Source organism: Zerene cesonia, chromosome 24 (assembly GCF_012273895.1).
Source record: "Zerene cesonia ecotype Mississippi chromosome 24, Zerene_cesonia_1.1, whole genome shotgun sequence".
In the NCBI taxonomy this organism is placed as follows: Eukaryota; Metazoa; Arthropoda; class Insecta; order Lepidoptera; family Pieridae; genus Zerene; species Zerene cesonia.
Genome location: NC_052125.1, coordinates 1,287,994 through 1,302,141, shown reverse-complemented (window position 1 = coordinate 1,302,141; position 14,148 = coordinate 1,287,994). Strand labels below are relative to the sequence as shown.

Below are 14,148 nucleotides of genomic sequence, written 5' to 3'. Positions count from 1 at the left end.
CATAGGAACAAAGGATATACGCGAGCCAAACCTCGATCTTTATTTTTTTCCATTGACTACGCGAGGGAAGCCGCGTGAAAAGCATAACTAATAATATATATAATGATAAAAGTATCGTCCGTCAGTTTACTGCAGTTATAACATTTTGAATATTTTCAACATTTATATTATTTAAATGTAGTGGTAAAAAAAGCATTCGAAAAAACACCTTTATTGAACATGTTAAAGTACAAATTCAATGTATGTATTTACTATTTATGCACTATCCCCAACAAATGAACATTGTAACACTATCATTCAATAATATGCGTCTTATATTTGCTGCTACACAACCAAGGTGTGAATCGTACAAATTGATTGTATCCCAGTCAATTCTAGATGAAGATCCAAGAACCGGCCTCACCGTTAGCGCTTTGCAATCACGAAAAAAATTACAGTTAACTCGCTCGTTGCCCGCGCACTGGAAAGAAAAAAGCACAATCAAACTCCACCGCACGTCACTTAGACGTGTGCTAGTGCCTTCCCGACTGACATTGACAGCTGCGTGGCGCGAAAAGTGCAGTGTTGTGTATTTATTATCTATGATTATCTTTTTTCGGACATGGCCGAGTTCGGATAGTAGCACCAGTGATTTGTGATATAAGGATTTTTGTTTTTCTCTCTACCTTTTTCCGTGGACAATCTGTTGAGGATTTTTGGCAAAATGCCGAGCACAATACGAGGTAAGTTAAATACATTGTTTTAATATTTAGAAAGTTGTTTTTCGGCGCATATATTTAAAAAGGGTTTAAATTATTGGGAGTGCAATTGAGTTTAATAATTATTACTGAGACTGGAACAATATTTTCGTATAGAGGTTAATGTACTTTAATGTTTACGGAAACTAAGAAATTGTCTTGTCCGACATGAAATCTGAATTTCATGTCAGCCGGCAATTGTAATTCCAAATTCTCCGTCACTTCTTTTCATATTTATATCTTGGCGCTAAATTTCGAGTGCGAGATATGGTAACACATGCGCATTATATACGCAATGATTTTTTTCACCTTTAAGGAGTTTATGTATTCATTTAATTATATTTATCATAAATATTCCGAATGAACTTTCTACATTAATTTAACAATTTAGCTTTTACTTGTACTATGAAATAATTTTGTGGGTCGATTTATTACGTAATTAAATAAATTGCTACAAACAATAAAATAATCTTTCTGACAAATAAAAACTATTTATGTGAAATTTGTGTAAATAAACAATTAAGAAAGATATAAATATGGTACTATTTGATGAAATGACTTTCTATGTTGCACATTAATTATATAAAAATTCGAACGTTAATTTTTTTTCTCAGTTCTTTAAATATTATTTTAAATATTTATTTGTAGTAAAACTACAAAATTTACGGTACTTTCATTAAATTAGATGCAGATTGGAGCGTAGAATGGCGAAAAAAATTTATTATATGCGCAGATGTAAACTGTTTTTTTTAATTACAATTCGAAAAGTCTTTATAGTTTTGTAACAGCTATGGCCGCTAAGTTCATTGACACTTAAAATACATAATATCTGGTATTGAAGTGTTATTTGAGTTTTGCAATAAATCCTGAATATATTCTTACAAATTATGCAATTCGTCATGGATATTTGATCGTATTTTCGAATTAATAGCCAATCTGTGTTTTCCTCTTTATGAAATAATAAGGAATAACGTTTGCTAATTGCTTGTGAATGAACACAATTTATTAATTATAAATTTCATAAAGAAATAAATGTACAAGCTATTTAAAATCATTATTGATTGATTTTATTTCATTTGCGTAAGTAAATGTGATGTAAAAGAGAGAGGAAAGCTAACTGTTGAACATTTTCTACTGCTTTAAAAGCTTAAAAGCTTTATTGAAAATGCAGATCCATTTGTCATTAATCATATATGACACAGCATAGAAACACACGTGAAATTAAACAAACAAAGGGCAGTACTAATAATTCATAAATTCAAATTAAGAACAACAGCAAATCTAAAATGCAGTTTGTGTTGCCAGTCGCAATAAAACGCTTTGTTTATGGTAGTTAACCAAACGCCCGCGTCCACACAGTACTGCGTTTGACAATTCAAGTTTTTCTTTTTACCGTTCGCTCCAGGATGCAGTGAGCATGATAACAGTACCGATATCAGCGAAAAAGCGATAGTTTTGCGCCCTGTACAGTACCTACAATCCCTTTCTTCGTGACGTAGGCTTACGGTACTCTGTAGTGATGTCCGATGTCGATAAACTTGCTTAGTATTCTGTCGACGTGCTGTAATGAGAAAGTATAACGGTTCAGTTTATTATAATTCCCATTGTTTACTCGTGTAATGTGAAGTAAAAGATTTAAATTTATAGATGTATATGAAAATTAATTTGAGATTTTTAGGAGTTTATTAATTTTACATCACGTTCGTAGCGTTAATGTTTTTTGAATCGATGTTTTCGTTTTTATTGCTTTTCTTAGACACCAAACAAAACATATTTATGTAGACCTTTTTTGAAGATCTTGCGAAAGTACTTACTAAATGTTATAAAAGCCATTTAACAAACAACGATAGGTCACGTCAAATAACTCGCGCAATCCATCTTTACTCCCCAGCAATAAATTTCAATAACTGTCACCTTGTTACGATAATTGCATAACATCGATATTCCCAGCACATCACTATCGAGTGACGTGACGTAGCTAACGGTGTACGCAGTTAGGCTCACCCACATACAGTGTAACTGTGCGCGACCCGTTATTTGGTCGCGATCCACCGTGAGACACCTCGTAAAAACTTATATGACAGGTGTACACATTATGCTGTGGCTGTATGAGCCTTTGCCCTCGCTCTCAATCCGCTTTGATTTTAGTCTGTGCCATCTGTCAATGAACTTTTGCCGGCTGGCGAACATTTAGAGAATTCGAAATTTAAAATTGACCGAATTGATGGTAGTGCATGAAGTAAACAAAGAAGATTTTTTTTTTAATTTGGAATCACTTTTGATGTAACGACAATACAAATAAAATTAGACGAATTCGTTCTATCTTTTTAAACCAATTTCATAATAAAATTGTATGTTAATATAGGTGAAGGACATAGTACATCCGCAAGGACGTTAGTCATATATGCAAATAATACACGTATAACACATACAGAAACGAAGCATTTAAATAAATCTAACGGTGCAATAAAAACAATTGAAAAGTTCATTGACTGTTCCCAAATTTCTTGATAAAGTCTAGACTTTTGTTTACACCTGTACCTTAATTAGACTGCTCTGTATCATGGCATTGTCGGATAGCGTGAATAAATATTATAGTTCGACTATTTGCCTTTTTTAATGCTTCGCAGACTTAAAGATTTACTGATTGCCTGATAAACACGCAGAATTTATCTATATTTTTTTTCATTACTACTAATTGTAAGATAACTTCCCTTAAAGATTACTTTTTTAATATAGATAAGTAATAAATTTTATGGAATAATAGGATCAATAAAAGAACATAAAATTTCATTAGAACATAATGTTCATAAAATCGTATGCGTTTTAAGCAAATATAGCTTTTGAAAGAATACGTATAAGACAATTTTTTATATTTTTTCTATCCTGTTATATTGACTTGACAACAAAATATTAACTATGTTAATTTTACATACAAACATAAAAGCCGTGGGTATCTGTGCAAGATTTCCCCACTTAAAAAAAGTCTATCCAATAAGAATTAACAAATTTTTTTTAATGATTTACATTTTCACAAATAACATTTCTCTGTTGTTTCAAACGCGAGCATCATAAATTTAAAAATAGATCGGGATATGATGTTCATATGAAAATATTCAAAAATAGAATTTTATTTATTTCCCAATCCAATCTTACAATAATATAATATAGTAAAAGTTGTAAGAGTCGAAAAAGTTCATTGCTCCCGACCGGTTCAAAGACAAGATTTTTTTAACTACACTCTTTGCCGTTATTTATACAATAATGGGTTGCCATGTTTAATTTATATTTAGCGTGGGAATGTAAAATTTAAATGATTGACACAAGAATTTGTTATGTTACGTTTACGGGATCTTGAGGCGTTTGACGATGAATGGCCATCTTTAAGGATAAAAGATCAGGATAAATAATCAGAGAATATCATAATTACGAATAAAATTACATATTTTACATAAGACTCAAGGGACCATTAATAAATCAGTTATTATAAGCATCCCAAGCACATTGCATTATAAGATGAGTATGAGATATAAAAAATATATATATTTTTGTGATGAAGAAGATAAAAATTATCTAAAATAAACTGTTTCAGCGTCGATATGATAGATCTCATAGATACAATAAATACAATATATCTGAAGGTCATAATTTTATCATATAAAATTTAACTCATCAATGAATACTTTATATAAGCATGTCTAGTTCATCCTTACTAGACATTCATAAAAACTTGACCTATATCAAACCTCGCCACGCACAAAAAAAAAAACTGTTTTAAAATTCGCGCCACATTCTACGTCAATGTACCGTAATGGCGGATGACATTTGTTGCGCAATGAAACGCATCAGAGTTCAACGAACGCAATTCGGCCATCTCCCGTTAGTGGGCGCACGTGACCGTAGACAGTTTTACTTTTAAATTCGCGATTTAGTACCGCTATTGGATAATAGATGGTGTTGTCACGTTTTCTCAGGCGCGTGCTTCGCGTTTTAAGCGTAGCACGGAAAGAATTCTAATAAAATAAAAAAAACGTCAGACCAACACGTTCAATTGAACTTTGATAATTCTATAAAATTGTACTTACGGTACTTACTAGATAACAATGTAAGCTCTTATAATAATATACCTGTTGATAATATTAGTAGATAGGGAAACACTAATCCTATCCTATCCTACTAATATTATAAATGCGAAAGTTTATAAGGATGTGTGTGTGTTTGTTGCTCTTTCACGCAAAAACTACTGAACCAATTACAATGAAATTTGGTACGTAGACAGTTGGACAACTGCAATAACATATAGGCAACTTTTTATCCCGATATTCCTACGGGATATGGACTTACGCGGTTGAAACCGCGGGGCGCAGCTAGTAGCAAAATAAAAATAAAACAAACTTAAATATAAAAATCAACTATCTTTTTATATTTAAAAGTTACCATTAAGTTATATTTGTTAAAACATTTGTATTAAATTTTGCCATATTTTCCTAATTTAAAATAATTGCTTATAATTACTAATAATAATCGAAATCTGAAGAGTTTGTTTGTTTGCTTAAACGCTCTTAAAATCAAAGGTCAAGAACTACTGGGACGAATGGAATTTTTATTTTCGTTCAAATGTTCATTTATTAAGGCAATTAAATATCATGTATTGGGTTTATAAATAACGAAGTTATTATACAACAATCTAGCAAGTAATCATAAACATATACATACTGATAGCGTTTTGACAAATCATACGAATAATACTTCATTTTGTTAAATTTTACCTAAATAGCCAAGCACGATTTATAACTGTATATAAAAAGTCGCAAAGCAAAATGCTAAACACTAGGCTTGACCTTGCAGCTAGCCGCATAGCGTACTCTGTTCACATACGTAGGTCGTCTAGGCGTTCTAAGTACCTAGGTATAAATGCCTGTCGCTCTGATGACCTAGTGTAGCGTGCCCCTAGCGGGAAAAATGGAAACCATACGCGTTAGCGCATACTGTCTTTATCATTTCTTTTAGTCGTAATTAGTGCGTCTGTTTTATATTTCAGAATAGCGACCGTTTCAGTACATGCATTATCTACACACAAATTATAAAGGGGAAAGTTTTGTATATTTGTATCTTTTTCTCTCAAAAACTGGACTGATTTCAAAAATTCATTCGCCATTAGAAAGCTGTAACCCCACTGGCTGACACAGGCTTTATACCACGGGAGTAGACGGGGCGAACAGCAAGTTTATAATAGTATTTTCTTGCGTTGGACTTTACGCGAGTATTATACATTTATCGACGAATGAATCGCGTTTAAAATCCGTTAAAAAGTAATTAATTTATAAAAGTTTATACTAATAAAGATGAAGGTTTTGTTTGAATGCGCAGATCTTAAGCACTACTGGGATTGTTTTAAAAATTATTTCATGCTGGATATATATTAAATAAGGGATTGTAACATGCTTCCTGAGTCTGTGTTCCCCGACGAGTACAATCTGGAGGTCTTCAAGAGAAGAGTGAACAGGTAGCTTCTAGGGAAGCGCGCTCCATCTTAGACTACATCTACGCTTACCAGCAGGCGAGATCATGGTCAAGCGCTTCCCTATCATGAATTAAAAAAAATATATATATCATATATCTTTAAACGATCAATTCTTGTATGTAAATATATATATATAGTATTTTTTAGAAAATGTCATATTCGTGTTTTATTCGTGTTTTTTTTCCTGACATCTATTGGTGAATAATAATACTATTTTGCTTCGTAGATAGCTGGACAACTGAAATAACACATAGGCACTTTTTATACCGATATTCCTACGGGATACGGACTTACGCGGTTTCAACCGCGGGTCACAGCTAGTGATTTTTTTAAGTGCTATAGACTGAAAGTGTTTCGCGGGTGATTCTGCACTAAATGCAATCCAATTGAATATTATATGTATTACTTGAATTTATATTGTCTTTTGCTATGGCCGAGTTTTCTTTTATGTCATAGCGGGCAACGGAGCTGGTGGTTCGCCTGATGGTAAGCGATCACCACCGCCCATGAACATATACAGAGGGCCACTGCAAATGCTTAAAGGAAAAGGATTGAAATGAAGCAGTGGTGGCTCAGTGGTGAAAACCTCGGACTAGAAAATCGATAAGTCGGGGTTCGAGATCGGGCGAGCGTGCAGGAAATAAATTGAATTTTTCAATTAATCTGCACATGTGGATAACATAACCACTGCTTAACGGTGAAGGAAAACATCGTGAGGAAACCGGCATGTCCAAGAATTAAAAAGTTCGACGACATGTGTCATCTGCCAACCTGCACTTGGCAAGCGTGGTGGATTATGGCCTGAACCCTCATAGGAGGCCTGTGTCCCAGCAGTGGGAACATATATGGGCTGATGATGATGAGAGGAAAAGGATTGATGACGAAAATAGAAGAATGGATGTGGTATTTTATACCAGAATTTGTTATATGTGATTCGAGTAATATCTATGTATAAATAGTCAGTACATAACAAGTTTTTATAATCCTACTAATATTGTAAATGCGAAAGTTTGTAAGGATGTGTGTGTGTTTGTTTCTCTTTCACGCAAAAACTACTGAACCGATTGCAATGAAATTTGGTACGTAGATAGCTTGACAACTGGAATAACATATAGGCAACTTTTTATCCTAATATTCCTATGGGATACGGACTTACGCGGGTGAAACCGCGGGGCGCAGCTAGTTAAAAATATTATTGCCAACCCCACAAGCTCTGGTTCACAGTCTACGAAAAAGGCCGATTCCAATCTCCCCTCGCAAACCGGCCCCTCTTTTTCATTGGTTCGTGTCAATTACAGCTGAAATTCCTCAATTTGTACAAAGAATCAAACGAAATATTTCTTCCATACCTAGTATTTTCTTGTGTTTGATTTTACGGGAGTATTATACATTTAGAAATTAAAACCTTTTTAACGGATTTTAAACGCGATTGATTCATTATATTATTAACCCGACGTTTCGAACACCTTACAGCGAGCGTGGTCACGGGTCTTCCATACCTGTATAAGTGTAGTGTATACGCTTGGTACCCGGGGAAATATTAGCATATGTCCAGACTATCTCAGCACCAAATTTTATTCTAATACCATAAGATCTTTTCACGTAAAAGTAACGAACATCCATACTTACAAACTTTCGCGGTATATAGTAGGATACTAGTTAACCCGTGCAACTTCGTCTGCTTGCAATGTTTTGTAAACAATTTTCATTAGTACATCCTACATCATAAATAATAATAATTAACTCTTTATTGTACACTAAGAAAAACAATACAAAAGAATCACAGCAACAATAGGATTATTGTACAAAAGGCGGTCTTATCACTAACAAGTGATCTCTACCAGACAACCTGTGATGTAGGAAAATGCTGAGAGAGTGTAATTTTGGAGGTGTAAACAAAGCATGTATAGCTTAAATATATTTAATATATACATATAAGACAAAATACAAAAAATTGTATATTAAATAATTTACAACAATAAATATTGTTTCATTACGACAGATAATAATTTTTAACCAATCTGTCCAATAATAAAATTAGTTTTATAATTCGAAGCAGTAGTTCTACTGATAAATAGCTTAATGTACTCAGTTTATTCGATTAAGGACTGATTTTTCAATTAAAATTTATTCATCGTATATTTTACTAGCTGCGCCCCGCGGTTTCGCCCGCGTTAGTCCGTATCCCGTAGGAATATCGGGATACAAAGTTGCCTATATGTTATTCCAGTTGTCAAGGTGTCTAGGTATCAAATTTCATTGCAATCGGTTCAGTAGTTTTTGCGTGAAATAGTAACAAACACACACATCCTTACAAACTTTTGCATTTATAATATTAGTAGGAAGTAGGATAGTAGGACTAGCGGTCCGCCCCCGGTTCGCCTGTGGTACGTATATAGTCTATAGCACTCAGGTACCATGTACCTCTACAAAGAGGCCTACGGTGAAAGAATTTTTGAAATCGGTCAGTAGCACAAGAGATGAGCGCATTCTAACAAACAAACTCATCAGCTTTAATTATTAGTATAGATGTCAATAAAAATTTCTTAAGCGTAATTAAGAATAATATTTCGCAAACAAGTAAAAATTTGTGTATTTTTAGAATAATTGTACTGGAAAAATCTATTTTGGGTGTCAAATCTTTATTATCATACTTAAATACACGTATTTTATTATTTCTAATTCACTTCTCCATAATATTAACATGTAATAACAATAAAAATTCGATGAATTTAATGATACTTGCGCTTTTCGCCATTCTCTTATAAGTCGGCCATATTGGAATCACGGTGACGTCATTATCTGTGACGAACGTTTATGCATCGATTTTATTATATAAATACATTAATATTTTACAGACTTGTATCGAAACAAACGTACAAGACGATAGATTAATCGATATTTTAACTGTTTTCTTGTTATGTAATGATAATTGGAATTTAGGGCTGTCGAAAATAAAAACAAAATCAGGATATCGGAATCCAATTTGAAATTTGAAATTAGAAAGTATATTCCGGTGTGTTCTTTTTTTATTTTTATGATAAATCGAATGCGTAATTTGTTTGAATTGAGTTTTTGAAAATGGAAACAATTTGAAGCACATTAAAAATCAAATGCGAATACAACATTGTTTACCTCAGGTTTCCTTGTTTTGCTTTCGGGACGTTAGATCATAGTTGCGTAATGATGTACGGTCAGCAGAACAAGTTGATATTGTAACGTATAACCTATATATTCATTTAACTGTCTGTTTGTTATTAAGTGTATTAATAATTTTTGTTGCTATTTTGACTGAGTTGAAGGTAGTTTCTATTCCACCTCGTTTTCTAATGAAAGTATTTTTTTATTATACAAAAAATAAACACATGTTTTATTGAATTAAATTGCCACTTGATATAATTGTAGTTTGAAATAAGCTTAATATAAGTAAACAAAGAACATACTTTTTCAATCGAGGTCTAGTATCATACACATAACGTATTCAACGAAAAATGTTATAGCTACATACCCTAGATACATACCCTATGTCTGAACTATTTGTTTTAACAAATTTAACTAGATTTACATTTACACATATATATAATATTAATTTCAAAAGTAGACCAAGGCCACATTTTCTGCGCACCGTACTTAGATAATACGCTAGGACCCTACATAAATTTGATTATATGCTTTTTCGTCACTGCTGAACGATCGAAGCCGTTGAAAAGAGACGGCTAATGGCGTGAGAGCGAGATAGATAGGGTGGCGAGGGAGCGCATGCGTATGCACGTGTCCGCGAAAAACGACGGCCGCAGTAGGGGGGAGTTCGCGAGGATATATCCCGGGATATTGTGGAAAAGGTATATTATGTGAACCTGGCTTACACAGGTTTGTATTAATTGTGGTTTAGTGTACGCATGTGTGCGTAGTGTTTAATTTTTAACAACGATATAAGGTAATGTTTGTTGATCTAAATATGAGAACAGTACCAGGATAACATGGACTTTCACCCAGATAAGAACATATTATGTAGGCAGAAGCGTAAAACTTTCGTGAAAACAATAACACTTAGAATGAAAATACTGTATGTGAACATGAGGTGACTGTACTTTACTTAACGAATTAACATTCATATTAAAGTAATGAGGTAATACAATACCATAAAATAAGATATACCACTTTTATTAGAAGCCATGAAAAAAACAAGCACGAAATCCCACCCCGCACAGATATCGTGAGATCAATACGCGGAAGTGAGCTACGCGCGTAGCAGGCTGCGCGGCGTAGCGCTACGGCTCGTAGGCCTCACAGTGGCTACGAGCGAGCGACGGCCGCGTCCGCGGACCTAGCCTAAATATAGGACACTGTGTCAATATGGCCAAGTTGTAGGAAAACAAAACAGTAGCGACCCGACCGCCTACCCATGTGACACCCAGTGCCTGTCGAAACTAACACTGCCAACGGAGATGTTAAGCCACGCACAAATCTATGTCTAAAAAATATTAGGAGGATGTCGACCCCTGACCTACTTCCGATGCAACTGCGCGCAGTGCAGTAGGTGACCAAAATAAGACGAGTGCTGCCGTGTGATACCAGTGTTCATTAGTTTAGTGTATTTATAGTTCCGATAAGGCTGATTATAATGGCGGGCAACAATCTGGAGGGGTTGACTCACGTGATCCAGCACGTCGCGCAGGGGAGCGACGCGCAGGTGAGCGTGCACCAGGTGCAGAGCCCGAGCGGCGGCGGCAAGCGGCACCAGATCATTATAGACATCAAGCAGGACATCGACATGGACGAGCTGTCCACCCGCTCGCTGGCCGAGAGCGTCATGGAGACGCTGGGCGCGCGGTCCGCGGCCGTCTACATCGACAACTCGCAAGTGCAGGGCGACTCCGACATGGAGTCCCTGACGACTGTGAACGTCATCGTGGCGAATGACTTGAGCCAGACGGCGCTGAGCCCGCGCAGAGAGGAAGCGGAGGACGAGAGCCAGCCGGCGGAGAGTTCAGGGATACTGCCGGGGAACAGGATCGCGGTGGACAGGATTGTGGAGATGACGGCTGCCGCGAACACGTCCAACGACAGCGCATCCACCAGCACACTATCCATCACGACTGCAGCCAGCACTACCGCATCAGGTAAAACCTCCCCAACTTCCCCGTTTCAATAACTAGTTACATACCGCCGGTTTACTCGTTGTATCTGGGTCGTAGCTTTAAGATATATAAACTAGTTACAGATCGCAGTTTCGTATTTAACGATATATGATTTTAACGATGCTTAAACTGTTTCGGGCGAAATATTAGGACGATATTGAAAATGATGGTAAATTACTTCAAAGTGTGGTGCGTCGTTTAGAAATCAAGTATATTAAGTGAATAAAGAGTTTTTTAGAGTTTGAGGTCAACAATGAATGAACAATAGCGTTTCATATATACTTATAGCAAAATAAAACTGAAGCATGTTTGAACGCGCAAATATTAGGAACGATCGATGTCAAAAATTCTCTCGCCCTTGCTCCCTTTACGCTATAGGCAATACATGTACCACGAACGAATCCGGGACGGATTGATAGTACATCATAAACATGTTCTTATTAATATTATAAATAGTAGAATGTGAAACGATGATGCTCATTGTATGTGAAAGCCTATACCTATAAGGTAAATTCTCTAACCTATAGATAACCTACACTAAACTGGGTTGTGATTTCTGCATAAATATTAAACTAACTAGTACCCGTGGCTTTGGCTGTCTGATATTATTATTTGATCCATTTAAAAAAAAAATATTCATGAAACGTTTCAAGCGTCCATTCTAATAAAAAAGATATAAATACCAATGTCCTTATAACATAAAAATAAACCATTTTTCAAAAAAATCCGATGATAAATGATCACTATGATTGATGATAGGTAGACAAAAAAAAGAAGTGTAAGGTTTTTAGGATTCGTGTGAGTGCGTATAACTTCCATTATACTCTAGCTCGACCTTCGGCTCCGCTTGGATTGTATCAGGATAATAAGAACACCCCTTTCCATAGCCTAATTTACCGTCCCATTTTTTTTGCAATAGTCCTACATCAGCCGCGTACTGCCCAGGGCTGTATCTCTATGGTGCAGTAATGGGCAGGCTGGTGTCCCACATCACATTAACTTCTCTAAAGGGCCTCTGCGTGTTGGATCTGTGTCCCCACGTAAGCCTTCCAAAAGACCGGGTGCTTTCCTTCTGGAAGCACCCGAGTATTATGGTGAGATACACATTATAATACTTGAAAACAGCACGCTTTAATTATAGAATCAAGTGAATTGTCTCACTTGCTCTAATATACAGAGTAAATGCGTGGAGATTAATATCATTTAATCCTGGTGAGCTTATAAATTCATCATTAAATTTAGAACTAGTTGTTGTACGCGGCTTTGCACGCGTTAAATTCGAAATAGTTTGATGTTATTATACATTCAAACCTTTCTCTTGAATCACTCTATCTATAAAAAAAACCCCATCAAAATTCATTACGTAGTTGTAAAGATTTAAGCATACAGGGATAAAGGGACAGAGAAAGCGACTTTGTTTTATACTACGTAGTGATAAAAAATATATACGTTTGCTACTCCGAATCTAACGCGTACAAAGCCGCGGCCAAAAGCTAGCATAATACAAAACAAAAATGGCCGACTGTTGTTAGTAATTTCAATACCTTTTCTCTTTAAGCCCTATCGAGTGGGGTCCCAAAGTGAAGAATTTTAAAAAGGGAATTGAAGTATCTAAGGGTCAGCTTCATCGCTTACTGAATGTCTCTGATACCTTATTTGACACTTATTGACGTGAACGAATTGTCCACTAAAATTATACAAATAACTAGCATACCCGGCCACGCGTTGCTGTGGCTGAGTAATTTTGTGCGTCCCCGCCGGGAATCGAACCCAGGACTCCTCGGTTATACGCTCACGGGTTATCCACTGAACCAAGGAAGCGGTCAGTCAGATCGTACATACTCTTTACAATTAAACGCATTTATTTATTTATTAATACTTTATTGTACAAAACAGAAAGTAAAGTTTATACAAAATAATGTCAAAATGATATTTTGTACAAAAGGCGGCCTTATTGATAGACAGAAATCTCTGCCAGGCAACCTGGTAGGAAAGGAAATGCAAGAGGTTTTAGGGTTAGTGCAAAAAAACTAAAAATATATCAGAATATGACAAAAAAACTCATTGTTCTTGGGTAAATTATAATCTCCTGAAGCGACCCATATCTTTCCTTTTTCTTAGACCCTTTCGCTTCAACTGTTCATTCCATATTTTATTCAAATCCGTACAGCGGTTAGCAGTGATAGATTTTATCATATGCATTTATTATAAAAAGCTGATCAACCTAAATATATAACTGAAAGGTGACTGACTGACACAGTGATCTATCAACGCACAGCCCAAACCCCCGGACGAATCGGGCTGAAATTTAGCATGCAGATAGATGTTATGACGTAGGCATCCGCTACGAAAGGATTTTGATAAATTCTACCTCCGAGGGGATAAAATAGGGGATGGAAAGACCGCGCGAAGCTGCAGGCAACAACTAGTGTATAGATAATATAGTCAATAGTGTTAGTTCGCATGGTAAATTTCGGTTTCATAATTATCATATTGCCTATATGTTATTCCAGTTGTCCAACTGTCTATGTTCCATATTTTATTGCAATCGATTCAGTAGATTTGTGTGAAAGAGCATCAAACACACACACACATCCTTACAAACTTTCGCATTTATAATATTAGTAGGATAGTATGAAAGATAGGATAGTAGGATGGAATAGGATAGGATAAATTTAATTTTTAGTTTTATAGCATTGAAATGCTTTATAAATTAGAAATTTTGAAAGAATAGAAAAAATTTGAT

At 35.3% G+C, this 14,148-nt stretch overlaps 1 protein-coding gene across 2 annotated transcripts in view; it reads left to right on the top strand.

Moving 5' to 3' along the window:
- Positions 1–473: 473 nt before the first annotated feature.
- Positions 474–14,148, top strand: part of LOC119836552 (probable nuclear hormone receptor HR3) — a 103,457-nt gene continuing 89,782 nt past the window's right edge. The window contains exon 1 of one of the 2 annotated variants that reach the window (XM_038361941.1): positions 474–722. In XM_038361941.1, the coding sequence (XP_038217869.1) occupies positions 704–722 (19 nt within the window). In that variant the 5' untranslated portion in view covers positions 474–703. Of the gene's footprint in view, positions 723–10,857; positions 11,385–14,148 lie in introns of those variants that run through there. The other variant, XM_038361935.1, reaches the window with a different exon arrangement.